Here is a 22,947-nt window from a genome sequence, read left to right on the forward strand (position 1 = left end):
ACCACTGTATCTATATCTATCTATCTATCTATCTATCTATCTCTATCTATCTATCTATCTATCTATCTATCTATCATCATCTATCATCTATCTATCTATCTATCTATATGCTTCAGGATGAGAACAGAAATCAGGCTCTGGCGATGCGGCGGCAGCAGGAGGCCCCATTAGCTAAAGTGGTGCTTCAGGTTAAGAACAGTTTCAGGTTAAGAACAGACCTCCAGAATGAATTAAGTACTTAACCTGAGGTACCACTGTATTGGGGTGGTGGTCTTGGGCTACACCCCTTCTGTGATGTATGTATGATGTATGTAGGGGCGGTCTTGGGCTCCAGGGTGGGCAGTTCAAAAGTCTATATAAGGGCTTGCCCACCTTTGTCCTGGGCCCTCTTCCTGCCTCCTGCGTGGGGGGGAGGGTACCCTGTTGAAACAGCTTTAATAAAGATCAGGCATACTAGCTGCTTTGCTTCTCAATATTCTCTGGTTTGCCTCTGTTATTTTCTCCTACCAATAGAGAACCTAAAAAAGGACTCTATATGGGCTCTTGGGTACCCCATAAGTGAAAAGGAGCAGATTTTTTTCTTATAACAGGCAGTAGTTGCTCTGCTCCCGATTCTCCTTTTCCTGAGAGCCATCCTAAGCCATCCTCACCTCATCTGGTACCTCTAGTCTGGAGTGACCAACCTGGTTCACCTACGCAGGCTCCCTTGAAGGTTTTATGACAGCATCAGGTAGCTATTTGCATGTGAGAGTGAGTTGCCACAGACCTAACACCACCTATAGGATTTTCGCATCTCTCTCAAAACAAAAGGCTTTTCATAAGAGTCCTCCTCAAAGGTCAAGTCATCAAACAATGAGAAACAGATCTGGGAAACCTGCATGTGCAAACTGGCTGCTAAAAAACCACCATCTATTTAGAAATGTGTCTTTTAATGAATAAAGCAGCTTCTAAGCTCTGTTTGGCCTGAGTGTTGTGAAACAAGAGACCAGTTCACTCTCCCCAAATGACTTCTTTCCCCCTTTCTTTTCCAAAAACAATTAATAGCGCACCGAGTGAACTGCATTACAACCTAGCAAACTATACAAGAGAGCAGAATTCTCTTGCAAAAACAATTTTCGACATACCATTGTGTGGCTTAAGAGAACTCAGGAAATGTTTCAGTGATATTCAGCTTCCCCAGAGACACTTTGAAACTGCAGCTCATGAAAATGGACTAATGTCCGAGGCATGAAAATTACAATGGGCTTCCTGCTTACATTTAACCCTCCCCCTGGCCCTCCAAGACTCTAATTTGAACAGTATGGCAGGATTCCAGTTGCAAAGTTTATCTCCCAGGGAAGGCCAAACTAAAGGTGCAGTGGGGGGGGGGGGGGAGAGAGAAAGAGAAGGGTGAGGGGCTCCACATTTCTTTTACCCATAAGCTGTGCTTTCCTTACAGCCATCCTTCACACACAAAGACAGGGCTAAATGAGTCAGCCACATACCTAAAGCCTCCATCCAATTTTAAAGCCACTGTACACATCACAAGCATCCCATTTCACAACCATGGCTAATACTGATTGATAGACTGCCCAGTCCTTTTTTAAAAAGATTGTTGTTTAGTCGTGTCCGACTCTTCGTGACCCCATGGACCAGAGCACTCCAGGCACTCCTGTCTCCCACTGCCTCCCACAGTTTGGTTAAACTCATGCTGGTAGCTTCGAGAACACTGTCCAGCCATCTCTTCCTCGGTTGTCCCCTTCTCCTTGTGCCCTCCATCTTTCCCAACATCAGGGTCTTTTCCAGGGAGTCTTCTCTTCTCATGAGGTGGCCAAAGTATTGGAACCTCAGCTTCAGGATCTGTCCTTCCAGTGAGCACTCAGGGCTAATTTCCTTAAGAATGGAGAGGTTTGATCTTCTTGCAGTCCATGGGACTTTTAAAGCCCATATTTTTATGTGTCACGCCTGCATTTGCATATGCAGATCTTAACACAGGTATACACGGCAGAAACATCACCCCTGGCCCATGACAACAGCACACCATAGAATATTAAAATGGCCTTTTGTCTCTCTAGTCCTTGAAAATCCTCCATATTTCAAACAACATTCTACTCCTCATGATGGCTAAGAAATCTAACCTTCCCTACAGAAGGAAACTGTTCTGCTTTACTGTCTAAATTTTTTACTAGGCATCTAAATTAGGGCTAGCCTATATGATGCCCTCTAGAAATCGCGGACTATAACTCCCAACTTCATACCCATCAACCGCCCCAGGGGAAAAATGGGACAACCCATTTTTTTCCCTCGCAAGAATACAGCAGCCAAAATGGCTGCCACGGTCTGGCGCAATTTCAGGCTGCAGCATTGCTGCCCTGAAAAAGCATTTTAAACAGAGCTCAAGGCCTCTTCCCCCAAATGCTTCCCCCATTGTAGGAAACCAGTGCCTAAAAGAACGGTTTCTTGTAATAAAATGACAACAACAACTAAAGATTTCAAGTGCCAGTGCCATATTCTTTCACTTCAGCTCTGGTTCCAAACTACTTCCTGGAATGCCGCCAGCGCCAGTTTAAAAAGATAGAATGACACAGAGAAGAACTTTTAAGGAGACCAGGCAGTTTTAAGTGGTATCTATCAATGCAATGCCAACACTTAAGCCATTAAAGGAAAGATCAAATGACAAATGGATTCCATACTGCCTTATTACATGACGTCAGCCTTCCCCTACCTGGTGCCCTACCATCTTCCCTGGCCATTGGCCATGCTGGCTATGGAATAAGCATTTGTTCTGATTTGTTTCTGCGGAGGTTAGATAATGCTGTGTCAAGAGTTCAATCTAAACTCCTTAGAGCTCTCCTACAAGTCCCCAGATGCGTTTCAAACACATGAATTAGACTAGAAACAGGGATGATGAGAGTGGAGGCTTATATCTGCCTAACATCAATTTACAAATGGCTGACATTGAATCTGCTCCCCCGAGGAACAACCCCACTGATCCTCTGCGACCAGTTCCAGTCAGGCTGGCAGACTGCAGTCCTGAACACCCTTCAGAGACTGGGTTTTGCCCCTCAAGCCCTTCTAAGTCTGGGGTTGGGCCAGGCAAAAGCTACGGTCAGGCAAAGAATCATAGACACCGAGAGACAACAGGACTGTTCAAGGTGCCCCGACTATAAAACTGGAGAAATTGAGAGAGATATAGCCACACCGGCAGTGTATTTCTTCTTTCTCATATCTAAAAATGCTTAAAGGGCCTTTACACTCGCCCGAAGCTCGGCTCTGCCCTCACTGGTCCTGGAAGGATCTTTTTAAAAAGTCCCATACGCTCAGAGACTTTGCGCCTGTTCATTGGGGGATATAGGAAACCCAGAGCAATTGTTCTTTAGATGTCCCTTTTATGAAGAGGCACGTAGTAAGACCATTGATCCCCTACTGGCGAGGCTCGCTGACCTCCCGGACAAGCAAAAATTTGACCTTTTCCTGTTAGGCAAAGATCATAAGATGACTCGGATGGTCGCCAGATTCTGTGTACAGATCTGTAGGCGCAGACCATCCCCCAGCTCAAACTAGTTCGTGAACAAAATCCCCAAACTCGGTTCCATGGGTGACTCTGGGTCATATCTATGCGGTAGCTTATCTTAAAGTTTCTATATGCTTATCGCATTTATAAATTTTAAATTTATTGTCGTACATTGTTTTAACTGTTTGTTTTCTTTCTGGGAATGTACCCCCAAGTGTGTTTTATAAGCTGGTCTCCGACCGTAATAAATTATCTATCTATCTATCTATCTATCTATCTATCTATCTAATGCTGTGTCAAAGCCAAGTGTTATCCCACACTTCCCTGCGCACTTTCCTTATCACACACACAAAAATGGTCTTTGGGGGAAGGGAGTTTGTTGAGCAAGACCTCCTATCAACTACAATTGCACTACTTTAATTTGCTGGCATGTGGCTGACTCTCACCCCAAAATAGCGACAGTCTGGAAGCACCCCTGGTCACTTTCTCCCAAGGTTCACTCAAACAGTCGGTCAGGATGAAGTCCAGGGTAGCAGATTTTGTTCGTTCCTCCACCATCCAAGGTTTTCAGCAAAGTATGGCAAGAATGCATTGATCATTCTATTCTTAGCAGAATTAGGCTTCTAGTTGAAATCGTCCATTCCTACTATGGCTCACAGCTGTGAAACTTTTGTAATCTGTTTCAGCATCATCCCTGTCTTCCAACTGGCTGGGCAGCCTGTATGCTGTATACTGCCACAACAATGTCATGGTTGTTTTTCTCTCTTTCTACTCATCCCCAGATTCTTTCAACACTTTCACATTCATGAATATCCACATGCATGCATATAACACTACTCCCCTCTCTTTTTGCTGGGTTTATTGCTTTTTGAAAAAGGTATACACTTAAATTGCTATGGGTAAAGGTAAAGGACCCCTGGATGGTTAAGTCCAGTCAAAGGTGACTATGGGGTTGCGGCGCTCATCTCGCTTTCAGACCAAGGGAGCAAGTGTTTATCCACAGACAGCTTTCTGGGTCATATGGCCAGCAGGACTAAACTGCTTCTGGAGCAACAGGACACCGTGATGGAAACCAGACCATATGGAAACACTGCTTACCTTCCTGCTGCAGTGGTACCTATTTCTTTACTTGTGCTGGTGTGCTTTCGAACTGCTAGGTTGTCAGGAGCCGAGACAGAGCAATGGGAGCTCACCACATTGTGGGGATTTGACCCACTGACCTTCTGATCGGCAAGCCCAAGAGGCTCAGTGGTTTAGACCATAGCTCCATAGCGTGTCCCAAATATTCCAATACAGTGGTACCTTGGGTTACATACGCTTCAGGTTACAGACTCCACTAACCCAGAAATATTACCTCAGGTTAAGAACTTTGCTTCAGGATGAGAACAGAAATCGTGCTCCGGCAGCGCGGCAGCAGCAGGAGGCCCCATTAGCTAAAGTGGTGCTTCAGGTTAAGAACAGTTTCAGGTTAAGAACGGACCTCCGGAACAAATTAAGTACTTAACCTGAGGTACCACTGTAAATCGCTATATTCCAATCATGACTATCATTCTATCAGGTCTCAATTATATCTATCAATGCGTACTTACCATCCCATATTAAGATTGCAAGGCCATTCCCATACTCCTTGTGTCACCTTCCCAGTTTCCCTGCAAATGACTGGATAATCCACTGCCTGCACCTTCCTCCTTTGCCAGATACATTTTTTGTCCCTAATACTTGGGCTCAGCTCTGGGCTTTTGCCTCCTTCCCTCACAGGATTTAGTTCAAAAAGCCCTCTTGAAAAGAAGTCTCCCCAGTCCTCATGAGGTGCACCCCTTCTCCTTCATTTTGGTTGTGTTGGTCCAGGAAACCCAAACTTCCCTGATGACTCAACTACATAGCTAGCTGTTGGCTTCCAGTATCCTGCTTTCTCGACCAACAACTTGAACTTTGACAGAACCTCAGCAAGATGTTAAATACGCCTTCTCCTACAGTAATCCTGTAAGAAGGAATAGCAGAAATCCAAACCATTATTTATTATTATTATTATTATTATTATTATTATTATTATTATTATTATTTCAGTAAAATAAAGGTAAAGGGACCCCTGACCATTAGGTCCAGTTGTTTCCGACTCTGGGGTTGCGGCACTCATCTCGCTTTACTGGCCAAGGGAGCTGGCGTACAGCTTCCGGGTCATGTGGCCAGCATGACTAACCACTTCTGGCGAACCAAAGCAGCACACAGAAATGCCATTTGCCTTCCCGCCAGAGCGGTACCTATTTATCTACTTGCACTTTGACGTGCTTTCGAACTGCTAGGTTGGCAGCAGCAGGGGCCAAGCAACGGGAGCTCACCCCGTCGTGGGGATTCGAACCGCCGACCTTCTGATCCGCAAGTCCTAGGCTCTGTGGTTTAGACCACAGCGCCACCCGCGTCCCTGAAGAATTATTTCAGTGCAGACCCAAAAATGCAAATTTTGAGTAAGAAGTTGGCACAAGCTTCTGTTTGCCATAATACATATCATAGACTTAGAGCAGACATGATGAGGCATAGGAGCCAACTCTTAGGGGCTGAAGTCCCTTCGCCCCCCCCAGCCCCCCCAAAATTGAGGGGGCCGCCCCACCAAGTTGATGGGTATTGCCATTCAAAGGGTGTGTGCGCGCTGTGTCTTGCAATCAATTATGTGGGGCAGGGCTTATCTGGGCCCCTGCAATATTTTATTCAAGTTGGCACCCCTGCCATGATGGGAGCTGGAATCGAAAAACATTCTGAGGATCACGGGTTCCTCATCCCTGGCAGAGGGGAAACGGCACTTTCTTTCTTTCTTTCTTTCTTTCGTTCGTTCGTTCACAATAAATTATTTATTTAATTAATTCATTCCCTTCCTCCCAAAGGAGCCCAGAGCAGCAAACAACCAAGGGACAAAACAATATAATTAAAAATAAAATTAAATGATATTTAAAGTGTTTAAATATAGGAAGAACATCTGAAAACACCTGAAAACTTTACACACAAGGCTTTTTAAACAAATGAAGAGGGGGGGGGCTTCCTGTTTGAATGGAAGGAAGGAAGGACAGAAAGAAAGAAAGCACGTTTCTCACCTCCCTCAACCTCACAGGCCCCAAATTTGCAATGGCAAAAATTCGTTGGGTTCTTTCAGTGATTTGTGGGGAACTGACCAGAAGGAAAACAGCCAGTGCAGAAAGAGTTAAGCAATCCATTTTTCTCTCCTTCTCCTACCGCTAGGCTGAAGATTGCAACCTCTGAAGGCTGCTTTTGATTAAAAAATAAAATTGAGGCTTTGTTAAACACATCTGAGAGCCAGGATTAGCCAGGGCTCCCATTCAAATCTATTTTCAACCCAGGTTTGCCGCTGCATAATGTGTGAAAGGTTCAAAGTCGTTTAGTAGAACAGTCCTATGAACATTTAAAGAGAGAGGAGGATGCAGCAATAGAAGTTTTCTGCAATTACAAAATCCAGATTTTGGACAAGCAACTGACAAACTTAGTTATCGAATAACTACGCTAGCAGACAGCCAACGTCAAATCTGGTTTGTTTGTTTTTTTAAAAAAAACCCTATATAATCAGCTAGATTAAACAACAATAAATTTAAACAGGAAATTCCAGCCACTGCCACCAGCTGTCAATTAACCTTACACGGGATTGTAAACTCAGGGATAAGAGGCATCATCTTCTGCGAGGCAAACCGGCAGAGGAGTCAGACCAAATCAAAAGGAGAAATCACAGAGCTCCAGTCTGCACACAAGTCTCGCGGAGAATATTGCCAATTATCGAAGCATGCCGGCGAGGCTCAAGTAACACCATAGCCCTCTTTCAACAACTGCAGCCTTTACCATTTGGGCTCTAATAAACATGTGTTCCCAATATTTTCTCTCGTGAATACGTCTCCTTCAAAACCAAAACACTTCATGCTTGCCAATACCAAAGCCTTGATTGGAAAATGTATACCAGTTGACCTCTGAGCTCTCTTTTTTCCGCCTTCCTCTTCCCCTGGCTGCAAGTCTCCACACACACATATATGACATTCTTCAGGCGGCACATCAACACAACAGACACACACACACACACACAAAGTTATTATTTAACCTTCCATGTTCTCCATAGTTCCTGGAACCAGAAAACCTGGCAGCCAGGCCCAGGTGCCTCACTCACTCTCTGCTGCCACAGTGGCTGCAACTGTTCTATATGGTTTATATTTGTATATTTTATTGTTAAAAGTTGCATGCCCCAAGCCACAGACGTTCCCTGCCTGCACACAACTCCCTGGGCATGTGAATGTATGTCTGCTGGCCCACTAGGGGGTGTCACTTTAGAGGGTGAAACTTAATTTTTGCAAATGTCTCCAGTCTTTAAAATATGTTTTTGGGTGTGAGGAATTCCAATGTGCCATGATTGTTGCGATTGGACAACATTTAGCATGCCAGGTCTAGAGGTCTGACGAAGAAGCACATAAACTATGCTTGGGGGAAACCAAAGAATTTTAATTTTGCCTTCTAAAAATGTCAGGTAATGCTAAATAATTAATAATAATATATAATATAACCGTAAGTACAGTGGTACCTCGGGTTACAGACACCTCGGGTTACAAACACTTAGGGTTACAGACTCCGCTAACCCAGAAGTAGTACCTCAGGTTGAAAATTTTACCTCAGGATGAGAACAGAAATTGCGCAGCAGCGGCGGGAGGCCCCATTAGCTCAGGTTGAGAACTTTACCTCAGGATGAGAACAGAAATCGCGCAGCAGCGGCGGGAGGCCCCATTAGCTAAAGTGGTACCTCAGGTTAAGAACGGTTTCAGGTTAAGAACAGACCTCTGGAATGAATTCAGTTCGTAACCAGAGGTACCACTGTACAGTGGTGCCCCGCAAGACGAATGCCTCGCAAGACGGAAAACCCGCTAGACGAAAGGGTTTTCCGTTTTGGAGGTGCTTCGCAGGACGAATTTGCTATGGGCTTGCTTCGCAAGACGAAAATGTCTTGCAATTCCTGGGGTTTTTTTGCTCCCCACCCCCTTTTGCTAAGGCACTAAGCTGCTAATAGCCTTTTAGCAGCTAATCCACTAATCCCTTAAGCCTTTAATAGCCGCTAATAGCCGCTAAACCGCTAATAGCGCTAATCCGCTAATGGGCTTGCTTCGCAAGACGAAAAAACCGCTAGACGAAGAGACTCACGGAACGGATTCTTTTCGTCTTGCGAGGCACCACTGTACTTGGCAACCATTTTTAATTCTTTCTGTGCGATTGCACACCCATTTTGCTTACCAAGCAAAACTAAATACTTTTTGAATCCCCAAGTGCTGTTATAACTATTTAGCACCCCTCATTTGGGAAATCTGAAAGTTGAAAAATTCAACACGCCCTATAGTAAAAGGGACAGGGAAAGGACCCCGAGACAGTTAAGTCCAGTCAAAGGCGACTATGGGGTTGTGGCGCTCATCTCGCTTTCAGGCTGAGGGAGCTGGCGTTTGTCTTTCTGGGTCGAGTGGCCAGCAGGACTAAACTGCTTCGGGCACAACGGGACACAGTGACAGAAACCAGAGCACATGGAAACACCGTATACCTTCCTGCCACAGAGGTACCTATTCATCTACTTGCACTGGCGTGCTTTCAAACTGCTAGGTTGGCAGGAGCTGGGACAGAACAACAGGAGCTCACCCCACCGCAGGGATTCAAACTGCCAACCTTCTGAACGGCAAGCCCAAGAGGCTCAGTGGTTTAGACCACAGTGCCACCCGCGTCCTGTAACATGCCCTATAATGCTCATGTGGTCACTGAGTCTGGTTTTTCAGGGTCTGGCCCCTAACCTAGTATTGTAATAAAAGCATGTAGTAAAAGCATATTTTATATATATATAATAAATGTTCATAAATGTACCAACCAAGCACAAACATAGATAGGTGGACCACATGTCTGGAGCAGCACAGGAAGACCGTCCTGAAACCATTTTGACTCCCAAACTGACCAAATGTTTTTTCTGCAAGGAGGGAGGGCAGGAATTGGGTAATCACCATTTCAAAGGAATGGGCAGGCTACCAGGAAAGGCAATCAGATAAGGCATTATCAGATAACCTGGCAGACAGGAAAAACAACAACATTCAAATTTCTGTTGTAGACCACCTTTTCTGTGATGTAGGTATGATGTATGGAGGGGTGGTCTTGAGCTCCAGGGCAGGGAATTTAAAATGTCTATATAAGGGCAGGCACACCTTTGTTTGGTGTCCTCCTCCGTCCTCCTGCGTGTGAGGGGAGCACCCTGTTGCAACAGCTTTAATAAAGATCAGGCTTACTAGCTGCTTTGCTTCTCAATATTATCTGGTTGGCCTCTGTTATTTTCTTCTACCAATAGGGAATCCACTTAAGGACTCTATACGGGCTCTTGGATACCCCATAAGGGAAAAAGGGCAGATTTTGTTTACAACAGTATGCACAACCCACACACAGGGCAGTAGCTGCTGCCGCAACCCTACTTCCTCATGCACACATCATTCGCTGTATATGGGTGGGTTGTGCGAACACCGTTCTGGTCACATATAAAAAGGTAAAGGGACCCCTGACCGTTAGGTCCAGACGTGGCTGACACTGGGGTTGCGGTGCTCATCTCGCTTTATTGGCCGAAGGGAGCCGGCGTACAGCTTCCGGGTCATGTGGCCAGCATGACTAAGCCGCTTCTGGCAAACCAGAGCAGCGCACGGAAACGCTGTTTACCTTCCTGCCGGAGCGGTACCTATTTATCTACTTGCACTTCGACATGCTTTCGAACTGCTAGGTTGGCAGGAGCAGGGACCCAGCGACAGGAGCTCACCCCGTCGCGGGGATTCGAACCACCAACCTTTTGATCAGCAAGTCCTAGGCTCTGTGGTTTAACCCACAGCGCCACCCGCGTCCCTATAGCATTTCTTAAAATCTCTTTTGGTGTCGTCCCGTCTCTTCTCCCCATGGAGGATAGGGGAGGTTCACAACAATGGATGGCTGCTTCAAAGGGCTAGTGCAACCCGCATCCTTTCACTGCCCTGCTCCCTGCAATATAGGCATAATCGTGAAAGACTTTATCTGCATTGTGATTAAAAGCTGCTCTCTGAGCCTTTTATGTGGCTGCAGAGTGCGATAAAAAATACTTTAAATGAAGAATAATAACTGACAAAGTTTGGAAACGGTCTCTTTTCTTTCGTGATGCTGAGCAGCGCAGCTGACGTTATTTCCAGGCGGTTTCCGCCTTGAGAAAGTCACACTGCAACAGGCCTAACAGCAACTTGGGAGAGTGGGCTGCCGATACTTTAACGCCCTCTGCATAATTCTTCCTCCCACTGACACAAATGTTGGCTAAATTAGTGGGAGGTCAGAAAGCAAAGTCACAACCAAAACAAAATCCAAGCAACAGCAGCCTTTCATCTCTGGAAATTTTGTTGTGATGCAAAGTTTCCCTTTGCCAGCGCTCGTTAATTTTCGGCGAGACGTGAACATCTTGCAAGGAACATCTTTGTCCTTAAGTAACACCCGTCCCCACCAGCTGGAAGCTATTCTCACTTTACGGCAGAGAACACCTCTGGCCCTCCGGGCGTTCCCAGACTACATCTCCCATCATTCTGTACAACAACAGCTGGAGGGCCACAGGTATTCGTGAGGACTTTGTGGCCGCAATTAAGGTTACACATATATTTGCAGAATAATGTACCGTATTTTTCGCCCTATAGGACGCACTTTTTCCCCTCCAAAAATGAAGGGGAAATCTGGGTGCGTCCTATGGGGCGAATGCAGGCTTTTGCTGAAGCCTGGAGAGCGAGAGGGGTCGGTGCGCACCAACCCCTCTCGCTCTCCAGGCTTCAGGAGAGCCGCAGCGCCAGCCCCACCCGACCTTGTCGGGGGACAGCAGGGAGGCGGAACGCCGCCATCCCGCTGTCTCCCTATGTGGTTTAGAGGCTGACGGCGGGGAGATGCGTGCTTCTCCCCGCCGCCAGCCCCGCAAGCTCCGGGGACAGTGGGGAGGCGCGGCGCGTCTTCCCCCTGTCCCCGGACCTGACGTGAAGGCTGGCGGCGGGGAGAAGAGCGCTTCTCCCCGCTGCCTGCCCCGCAAGCTCCGGGGACAGTGGGGAGGCGCGGCGCGTCTTCCCCCTGTCCCCGGACCTTAAGTGAAGGCTGGCGGCAGGGAGAAAAGCGCTTCTCCCCGCTGCCTGCCCCACAAGCTCCGGGGACAGTGGGGAGGCGCGGCGCGTCTTCCCCCTGTCCCCGGACCTTAAGTGAAGGCTGGCGGTGGGGAGAAAAGCGCTTCTCCCCGCTGCCTGCCCCACAAGCTCCGGGGACAGTGGGGAGGCGCGGCGCGTCTTCCCCCTGTCCCCGGACCTTAAGTGAAGGCTGGCGGTGGGGAGAAAAGCGCTTCTCCCTGCTGCCTGCCCCACAAGCTCCGGGGACAGTGGGGAGGCGCGGCGCGTCTTCCCCCTGTCCCCGGACCTGACGTGAAGGCTGGCGGCGGGGAGAAAAGCGCTTCTCCCCGCTCCTGGCCCCACAAGCGCCTGAGGGGGAAATAAAAATTTTTTTCTTTATTTCCCCCCCAAAAAACATGGTGCGTCCTATGGGCCGGTGCGTCCTATGGGGCGAAAAATACGGTAAGTAAAACGTTTCCAAGCACAGTTCAAAGCGTTGGCACTGACCTTTAAAGCCCTAAACAGCCTCGGCCCAGTATACCTGAAGGAGCGTCTCCACCCCCATCGTTCAGCCCGGACACTGAGGTCCAGCTCTGAGGGCCTTTTGGTGGTTCCCTCAGTGCAAGAAGTGAATTTACAGGGAACCAGGCAGAGGGCCTTCTCGGTAGTGGTGCCTGCCCTGTGGCATGCCCTCCCATCAGATGTCAAATAAATAAACAACTATCTGACTTGTAGAAGACATCTGAAGGCAGCCCTGTTTAGGGAAGTTTTTAATGTTTGATGTTTTATCTTTTTTATATATTCTGTTGGGAGCCACCCAGAGTGGCTGGGGAAACCTAGCCAGATGGGCAGGGTGTAAGTAATCAATTGTTTTGTTGCTGTTGTTGTTAAACAGCAATGAAGCAGATTTCTGCCTGTGGAGCCTGCAATCTAAAGGGTGACAATGGGGAAGGTAGCAGAGAAAGGAATGAAGAAGCAAGTGTAACGTCACACTTCCTGAATGAGTGAGCTAGCTCACTCTGGTCTATTCACTATGCCCAAGTCTGCCACAAGGGATCCCAAGACCTCAGATGGTCACTGCTGCCCCATACATTGCTGTTGTACCCCCACACCACCCTCATACACTGATCTCCCCTCCTCCTCCTGTTGCTGCAGTGATATGCCATCAGTACCAGGAATACATTACCATGGAGCTCAGTTCAGCTGCAACTCTATACATGCCCAGAACTATATGCGAAATTTGGCTCTGCTCTGAGGAATCAGCATGAGTGCTGTTTGTCCTTGTGCCGGAGCCAACACTGAAAGGGCCCTTTGTTGTAGCCAGCTCTGATGCCAGTAGGTTGCCAGCCATAAAAAGGAACCGGTCACATATGCCCAATGAGATTTCTGGAACCCAGTACCGTATCTAATGAAAACATAACTCACAATTCAGTCGTTAATCGTCTTCTGCAGGCAAATGAATTCCCTCCGGGGAGCATATCTTGCCTTGATTAAAACAAATACCCTCTTTTGCATTTCTTGAGAAATCTAAGCCTGTCCCTTTCAGCAAGGGCCAGATCACCTTATTAAAACAAGATGCTCGTGAGACTTTGCCTTATTCCTCTGGTGGGAAATTTAACAGTGGTGGCTCCACAACAACCCATGATCATCTATTACCTGTGCCCTTCTCTTATGTACGTACCCTTGCACCCTTTCTCAGACCTCAGTAGAAGTTCCTTTTCAAATTTAGGCCAATGTCCACCAATAACCCATTCCTATAAACAGATGCCCCCAGCATTCCAACACTTTAACCCTAGATCTCTTTGTTGCATCCTGATTCTTGTTCCCTAGCCTTTGCACCATGTTTGTTATTTCTTTGGGGGACCATTAGCCAGGTCTCCACTGTGGAGAGGCACCAGTCTTTCAAGCAGAATGTGTTTTGTTTTCCTTGCTTCTTTCACTAGAACCCAAAATAAAATCTAAAAGTGAAAGATGATTTAAAGGAGGCAGGAAGAAGCACCTCAGCCTCTCAAAAGTTTGAGGCAATCACTGTCTCTGGGTAGTGGTACCCTGAGTTTCACCTCTCCTAACATCCCCAAAGAACTGCAACTGACCCTTAGATGCAGACTCTCACCCATTCATAGTGAAGTACCAACATGTGACAGTTTCTCAGTTCCCCTGTGTTCATTCAACAGCAGGACAGTAATTTTGTGTTTCAACTCTCTCACTTCTTTCAGTTTGTCCACTGCTAAACTGGTCTTCAAGACTTTGCCTCGTATTCATATACATGGCCATTCTCCAAATTCAACTCAGTGGTGTAATGTTGGAAAATGTTGATCACTTCTCCAACCTGGGCAGTTATCTTTCCACAAGGGCCAACGTTGATGCCAAAATCCAGCATCGCCTGAGCTCTACAAGTGCAGCTTTCTCCCAATTGAAGTGCAGAGTGTTTAAGGACTGGGACATTCGCAGGGAAACCAAAATGCTTGTTTATAAAGCTATTGTACTTCCAACCTTACTGTATGCTTGTGAAACGTAGACCACTTATAAATGCCATCTCCAACTCCTTGAAAGATTCCATCAATGGTGTCTCTGAAATTTTTTGCATATCACTTGGGAGGACAAGCGAACTAATGCCAGTGTACTGGAAGAAGCAAAGATCCCCAGTGTCAAAGCAATGATTCGTCAACATCAACTTCGTTGGACTGGTCATGTTGTGCGGATGCCTAATTATCGTCTTCCAAAGCAACTACTCTATTCCGAACTTAAAAATGGAAGGTGTAATGCTGGTGGGTCAACAAAAGAGGTTCAAAGACGCTCTCAAAGCAAATCTTTAAAAATGTAGTATAAACACAGACAACTGGGAAACACTGGCCTGCGAGTGCTCCAACTGGAGAACATCCTTTACCAAAGGTGTCATGGGCTTTGAAGATACTCAAAGTCAAGATGAAATGGAGAAACGTGCTAAGAAGAAGGCACACTTGGCAAACCCTCACCATGATCAACTCCCGCCCGGAAACCTATGTCCCCACTGTGGAAGGGTGTGTCGATTTAGAATTGGCCTCCACAGTCACTTATGGACTCACTGTTAAAACTGTGTTCATGGAAGACAATCTTACTTGGCTACAAGTAATTGCCAAAGAAGAAGAACCACCTGCATGATATATTACAATGATTTTGCTCTTCTGTACTTCTTTATTAGCACTTCAAGCTGCAAGAATAGCGCCAGGTTCCGCCCAACTCTGGGAGCAGGGCAGTCATGTGCACATGATGTCATGCATACAATGCACACTTGTGATATCACATGGCTAGGAGGTCCACAGCAGCCATGGGGAAGCTCAGTGTGGCCCAACAGCACCCATCACAGTTGTGGGAAGGCCTGGCACGGTCCGCCGCAACCATGGTGAGGCCCAATGTGGCCCAACAGGGCCCACTGCAGCAAGGCCCAACAAAGCCTGCCTCCCCCAATATGGGGGGTTCAGCCCATCCCAATATATAGTGGTGTGAGATGTCCTCAGCCCCATAGAATTGGAGCCAATGAGCTACAATGTTGTTTTTCTAAATCTAACAATTGTGTTGCTACATTCCCCAATGTAAAGTAGGCAACTTTGTCCAATGTAACAACATCTAAGACATGCAACCATCTCCGGTAAAGATTAGTTGATAGGTTCATAAGAAACCACCTGACACCGAGTCAGACCATTGTTCCATGTAGCTCAGTAATGTCTACACGGGTTGGCAGCAGCTTTCTGGGGTTCCTCATATGGATCTTTCCCGGTCCTACTTGAAGAATGCTGACAACTGAACCTTTTGCGTGAACCGCATGTGCTCTGCTACTGAACCCATATTGCTAATTCCCCCTAGATTTGTATTTCTATAAATACAACATGTAAGATTCAAGTCCGCAGGCATGCGCCCTGGCGCACAAGCAAATCGGATAATACAGAGCAGGTCTGAGAGCGGAGCCCAACAGTTTTTGTCAGTTGGAGCAATATACAAAAACCATTTATTCCCAGGTGGGCAGCTAAAAAAGGGAAATTGTCCTTGGTCCGCAAGCAAACAAAAAAATGAAAGCATTTATCCAGAGATGAGTTGGCAGCCCTACTGCACACTCATATTCCAGCTTGTCTCTGAAGAGACATCTGATGCTCACCCAATTTCAGTCCTTAGGCTAAGTTCCAATCTAAGATCCTCAGGTTCCTGGTTCAAAATGCCTGGCACACCTAAGACTGAACATTTCCAAAGGGGTAATTGTTAATCCACTTTTTCCATATTCAAATCACACCAGACCCACACATATCTGAATTTGTATAACAACAACTTTGGCATTTCTCATTTACACCAGTAGTAGGCGTTGCTGATTGTGTTTGTCCCTGCCTAATTCATTGATTCCATTATGCAGATTAAACAGGTCGCAAATGTTGATAGCTACGGGCACACTTTGTTTGTTTTTTGAAGGGGGGAAAAACCCTTCCTGCCCAAGAAATGTGCAAAAGCGCAAAGTCAGTGTTCTGGTTGTGTAGTGTTCTGGTTTTGTGCAAATCTGAGGGATCCAAAGGGAGGGAAATGTATCCCTCCCTTCAGGGGCACACCAGAAATAGTTATGAGCATGGTTAGAAAGGAAACGAAAGCACTGAGGAAGGGGTGGGTGTGGAAAGGGGAGGAGCAGAAAGTGAGAATTGATTCACCCACCCAAACACACCATCTGCACTCCCAAGTGGTGTGGTTTGGATCCAGTGAAATTTTTCGTAGGGGAACAGTTAGGGCTACGGGTGTCAGCTTGCGAGGGTGACTGGGGGAGTGCTGATGTCCTGATGTCTCAACCCCATACCTTCCTCCCCAAGGCGGACAGAAGCTTCCCGGCTAGGCGGGCTTTGGGAAGGTTGTGGAAGGGCTCTTGGACCCACAAGAGCATCACACCTCCCTCAGCCAGACAGAAACTTCCTGGGCTTTGGTAACAAGGCAGCAGGCTTAAATACTTTAGTGGGATGCGGGTGGCGCTATAGTCTTAACCACGGAGCCTCTTGGGCTTGCCGATCAGAAGGCCAGCGGTTCAAATCCCCATGATGGAGTGAGATCCCGTTGCTCTGTCCCAGCTCCTGCCAACCTAGCAGTTTGAAAGCACGTTAAAGTGCAAGTAGATAAATAGGTACCGCTGTGGTGGGAAGGTAAATGCCGTTTCCATGCACTCTGGTTTTCGTCACGGTGTCCTGCTGCACCAGAAGCGGTTTAGTCCTGCTGGCCACACGACCCGGAAAGCTGTCTGCGGACAAATGCCGGCTCCCTCGGCCTGAAAGCGAGATGAGCGCCACAACTCCATAGTCGCCTTTGACTGGACTTAACCGTCCAGGGGTCCTTTACCTTTACCTTAATCATCTAATTTACCAGGAACATTTAGTAGACTATCCTAGTCCCCCGAAGTCCACCGACCGCAGGCCACTGTTTGGATCCCGATTTAACCCCAGTGAAGTGGATTATCCCCATATCATGCAAACCCAGATTTATAGGGGGAAAGCACTGAGAATGCTGTTGTTTGAGGATCGTATCATGCGGACTACGCAAATTACACGGAAATGCAAACCTCTGCAAGCACCTAGGGCCAGATTCAACCAACAAGACTGTCCAGCAGAAGTCTGGAGAGCCAGTGTGGTGTAGAGGTTAAGAGCGGTAGATTCGTAATCTGGGGAACCGGGTTCACATCTCCGCTCCTCCACATGCAGCTGCTGGGTGACCTTGAGCTAGTCACACTTCTTTGAAGTCTCTCAGCCTCACTCACCTCACAGAGTGTTTGTTGTGGGGGAGGAAGGGAAAGGAGAATGTTAACCGCTTTGAGACTCCGTAGGGTAGTGATAAAGCGGGATATCAAATCCAAACTCTTCTTCTTCTTCTGTGCAAGGACTTCCACTAGTGCAGTGAGTGTGGGCTGCCTCGGGTGTCACCACTGAGGGGGGTAACAAAATGCCAAGCGGCACTCACCGCAGGGCCTGCAGCACGCCTGGGAGGGACGCGGTGGCTTGGGCGTGCCCAAATTGTCCACCCACTGCCTCTCCCTCAGCTGTAGGGCGGCTGAGTGGGAGGCGGCAGGCAGACTCTGGAGGACCTGCAGTGCGCCCCGCCCTCGCCCTGCCCCTATGGGCGGCTCGCCCCGCCCCAGGCGCCTGAGCGGCTTCCTCTGCCGCTGCTCTGCCCATGCATCACCCATGTCCCACTGCCAGATGGACCCCAAGGGAGCTAGGAGAACCCACAGAACAGTGTGCAGAGGGAGGAGAGGGTGGGTTGTTCCATCTGAAACATGTGAGCTGACAAAATGACCCCCCCCCCAACAGGGCTCCAACAAATTCTTCCCATAGCAAATGCCAGTGTCCAGTCGTGGCCGACTCTGGGGTTGCTGCGCTCATCTCGCTTTATTGGCCAAGGGAGCCGGCATACAGCTTCCGGGTTATGTGGCCAGCATGACTAAGCCGCTTCTGGAGAACCAGAGCAGCGCACGGAAACGCCGTTTACCTTCCCGCCAGAGCGGTACCTATTTATCTACTTGCACTTTGACGTGCTTTCGAACTGCTAGGTTGGCAGGAGCAGGGACCGAGCAACAGGAGCTCACCCCATCGTGGGGATTCGAACCGCAGACCTTCCAATCGGCAAGTCCTAGGCTCTGTGGTTTAACCCACAGCGCCACTCGCGTCCCGCCAGTGTCTGTATTGTAGAAAAAAAAGGAGGGACGGACACAGAGTCTTTTGGCACCTTAAAGGTTAACACGTTTATGCCTCCAGAAAATTTATGCCACAAAAAATCGCTAGTTTTTAAGGTGCCGCAAGACTCTTTCTAGTATTTGAAATTACTTGCAATGAAGTCTAAATGCTGGGGAAACATCATTGATGCAGATTAAAACATAATGTTGATGAATCATGTTGTGCGACATTGGTCATTCTCATGCTAGCCACCAAAACTTCTGGGTGGGCACACATCTGGGCCAGCGCTGGGCATGTGCTTGCTAGCTAATTTGTGTCAGTTTGAGAATGAAAGGCACACATGTTTATTGTTTAAGCTATTTTGGATTTGGGTGGGAGGTGGGGCTGGAAATGTGTTGATGATGACCTCTACTTCGGACTATGAGTGGTGGATTTGGTTTAATAAATTGTTCATGACCTCACTTTGGTGCCACAAAAGGGCACAATGAAGTTTGGGCGATAAGCAGAGTACTTTCATTGTTGTTAGTTACCCTAGTTAAAAGTCTGGTGGCTAATCACCTAAGCATCCTGCGATTGGTTGGCAATGCTAATAAATACAAAGCGACACAAATAAAATTAAAATAGCCAGTGACCTAAACTGACACAGTGGAGTGTCAGTGGTTTATAAAATTATTCTTGTCCAGCGCATTCTTGTCCAGTGCATCCTTGCCTGACCATAAGCCCCTTGAAGACAATGGGACTTACTTCTGAGTAAACGTGCCTAGGATCCTGCTGTCAAAATCTGCCACCTTTTCTGACCCTCTGCTGGAATGTGCCACACTGCAATGGCACTTTCTTGCCTTTAAATATGTTGATGCCTTTCAGGAAGCAACAGAAGGACAATGTGCCCACATCAAGCCATGCTCCTTTTGTGGAATGCCCCCTACAGGCGAGGAATGGCTTTGCAAACCGTTTTGGGGGTTTATTTATTTATTTAAGGGAGCGGGGAAAACAGGAAATGTTTGCGATTATATGACTGTTAATAATCACCCCAATCACAGATAAGCATTTTCCTAGGCTTTTTTTTTTAATATAAAAAAAAATTCCTTAACGATTTAAAAACAAAAGCAGCAATAATAGCTGGGAACAACTGGATTCCTCAATGCCCCAACCATTTTCAGATGTTTGCATTCATGAGGAGGAGTGTTGCCTCAGGTGAAAAAAGCAGCAGCAATGTCAGATTTTTAAACATTTTAAAAGTGTTTGGCTTGAAGTGATCTCTGTGCTTTGAATAGCCACATGCCTCAGGCTAGGGAATCCAGGTTTCTATTTCCTTGTGGGGTCACCAGGAGACTTTTGACAATGGAAGAGGAGAAAGCCCCAAGAAAGGGGATAGAAAACAGATGCTTTGGAGTGGGAGAGGAAACAGGAAGAATATGTATATAAACAGCAGAGAGGATGAGGAATGCAGAGGGGGGGGGGACGAGGAGGAGGAGCAGCGCAACTGAAGCATGCCGCAATAAAATCTGCATTGCACCCTACAAACATTTTATTTGAAACGCAACAACACAGCAAGCATGGAGGGTCAAAGGTCAGGGTTTTGGGAGGGTGTGCGCATAGGTCCCCTGCAGGGCCCAGGGTTATTACCTTTTGTATAGAGGAATGTACATCCGGTTTTCAAGGATAAATCAGAACTTTAGAAACTCATGAAAAACGTGCCTCATGCTTTATAAGCAGTTCATGAATGCCATTCATTCTCCATAGACACAGCTTGCAGTTAACACCTCCACGTACTGGGCTGGTTCAATAAGGCACAGCGTGAGACTCGCCCTTTATTCCAGCAGAAAATTCAATGGAAATGGAGCGGCAGATATTCAAGAAACTAATTTTTAATAGTTTGTTGCTCTCTACAGCAATCATTTGTGTGTGCAGCAGCGGTGTGCTTAGGAACACAAGTGCGCTGAAAGAAATGCGTTAATTAAGTAAGAAAGGCTCCTTTCAATCAGCCTGTGTTTCAGAGCAAGTAATCCATTGACCATCTCTACATTAGAAGTGATCCGCAGTGTGAACGTACGCATGTCTACTCAGAAGTAAGTCCATTGAGCTCAATGGGGCTTACTCCTAAGTAAGCATGCACAGGACTGCAGCCCCAATCGCATCTGATAGAGACCTTCCAAAATTATGTATCCTCAGATGATTCCACTTGTGTCCCTGCTCTTTTCGGTCTCTCTGGGTAGACAAGTCGAGCATCCCCCACACCCACATTTTAATTTAGGTGCGGGAAATGTCCTGTTGTTTTATGCCATTTTAAGTCAAAGTTGCTAGGCAATCCCAGAAAACTTCCCCCTTAGACTTGAATACATCTCGGTATGTACACACGTGTGTGTGCGTGTGTGTGCGTGTGTTTGCATGCAGCGCCCAATTTAAAGAGGCTCAAAAGCATCGTCTTACCTGGATCGTGAAAAGGGACCAGTGCAAAGTTGTAAAGCGGTCTCTTGGGTCTCTTCAAAGAGGTCTCCAGAATTTTGGACGCTCCCTCTATCACCTGAACTAAGTCATCATACATCGAGCCAGTCACGTCAAACACAAAAGCCAAGGTAGACGCTCCCTCCGGGATCTCTTCATCCGTGGTCTGAGGCTCCAGTTCTACCACAGCATCTTGTGCGCAGCAAAAGGAAAAAAGGAGAGCAACCGCTAGTGATGCCCTCAGGGGCGCATTGTGATGGGAATTCATTTTTCTTCCTCCTCCTCCTCCAGGGTACCTGAGCAATGCTCTCAGTTTCCCCACACTAAGCATCACAAAGGATCCCGTCTGGTTGCATTTGGTCTTTCCTTTTGCAAAGCAGCAGAGTCAAAAAGTCCTTTCTCTCCTTTTCTTTTCTTGGGTTTTTTATTTTGCACAAAGCACTTTTCACAGACTCAAGGGAGGTAGAGAGAGAAAGAGGCAAGGGGCAGTCCTTTTCCCTTTTTTTTGCTAGCAAGTTGCTGGTTCTTCTTCCCTTCCCCAGTCTACTTGTCTGCAAGAGTTTTGGCAGCCTCTGGCCAAGCGAAGGGAGAGAGAGTCCAATTCATGTCCCCTGTGCAGCTGCTGCTACTTCTGCCGCTGCCGCCGCCGCCTCTGGATTCTTTGGCAAGAGGCAGAGCCTCTCCAAAAGTTCGGCTGCTGTAAGGGAGTCTTTGGCTAGAAACTGAGGCTTCTCCCTGCTGCTGCTGCTGCTGCTGCTGCTGCTGCTGCTGAGGCAACAAGGAGTGGATGCTCAGCCCAGCTCGCCTTCTCATTGGTCTGCCCCACTTCCCCACCTTTGCCTCCCAGGCCCCCTTTTAGGGTGACTTGTTGAAAATGGTATTTAGGGTCACACGAGTGCCGCAAAAGCACTCAAGGCAAATCTCTTTCAGATGCAGTGATGAAAACACAGGCACAGTTGTGATTCAGTTATGGAGGAAATATTTGCGGGGGGGGGGGGGGAGAGGCACCTTTCTCCTGCTTCCTTTTATCAGAGATTGTTTAAATACACTTAAAGCAATGGGTATCCTTTTCGCCACTAGAGAGTCTGCCCCCCCCCCCCGCTTCCCGCCTCCAGTAATTTGAGCTCAACCAGGCATAGATTCCTTGGTAGAGAAAATCACACTCCAAAAGGCATATGGTGGATTCCCTTGCCGCTGCCCTATATTGCGATATTTTGCAGCAAGAGAAGTTTTGGCTGAGATCGGAGGACATGGTGAGAGCACTGATTGCATTTGTACTCACTGCTACAAATGGCACTTTGGAGCCCGCAAGCCTTCTTCCGCTTTGCAAAATGCATTTGGCATTTATAAATCCATTTTGGGTTGGGGGTATTTTTGGAAATTCGATTTTTAATCAGAAGGTACGTTGTTCCCTCCTTATTCTCTGCAGCCATGCTAAACATTCCCCTGCTGCTGAACATAGGAATATTCCTTGCATCAAGTCAATGATCCATGTAGACCAGTATTGTATAGTCCCCATGGGTGGTGAACTTGCCAAGATCTTCCTGGACTTTATTTCCCATCCGCCCCAGACAGCATGACCAGTCCTCAGGAAGGATTGGAGTTCCCCCAAGTACAGTGGTACCTCAGGTTAAGAACTTAATTCGTTCTGGAGGTCCGTTCTTAACCTGAAACTGTTCTTTTTTTATATAATTAATTTTTATTCAGTTTCCAATATACATTCCATCCATATTTCACATTCGCCTTTCACATATACATCTTTTGGACTCCCCTCAGCCTATCTGACAATTCTCCATATTATCACTACTACTCACATTTCTTAAATTTATATTGCACTTTACCAATCTTAATCTTATCATGTCATTCAAGCAACATTTCAATCGATCTTTTTCACAAAGCTTCTTGAAAGCCAACAAGCGTTAATTGCTCCTCACATACATTTTTGATATATTCTGTAAATTTATTCCAGTCCTCAGTAAATCTCTGATTGCGTTGGTTCCGAATTTTTCCGGTCAATTTGTCCATCTCTGCATATTCCATCAGCTTCATTCTCCATTCTTCCCTAGTCGGCATTTCTTCCTGTTTCCATTTCTGGGCTATCAAAATTCTTGCTGCTGTCACTGACAACCTGAAACTGTTCTTAACCTGAAGCACCACTTTAGCTAATGGGGCCTCCTGCTGTCGCCACGCCGCTGCT

At 47.1% G+C, this 22,947-nt stretch overlaps 1 protein-coding gene across 3 annotated transcripts in view; it reads right to left on the minus strand.

Annotated features, from left to right (window-relative positions):
* Nucleotides 1-21,571, minus strand: part of HMCN1 (hemicentin 1) — a 298,745-nt gene extending 277,174 nt beyond the window's left edge. The window contains exon 1 of one of the 3 annotated variants that reach the window (XR_014512480.1): nt 20,736-21,571. Coding sequence is in view for 2 of the 3 variants with exons in the window: in XM_083445251.1 (XP_083301377.1) it covers nt 20,736-21,081 (346 nt within the window). In the remaining variant the exon portion in view is untranslated. The remainder of the gene's footprint in view (nt 1-20,735) is intronic. The other 2 variants (XM_083445251.1, XM_083445252.1) reach the window with 2 other exon arrangements.
* Between the last annotated feature and the right edge of the window lie 1,376 nt (nt 21,572-22,947).

This window comes from Podarcis tiliguerta, assembly GCF_965153285.1.
Source record: "Podarcis tiliguerta genome assembly, chromosome: 6".
NCBI lineage: Eukaryota > Metazoa > Chordata > Lepidosauria > Squamata > Lacertidae > Podarcis > Podarcis tiliguerta.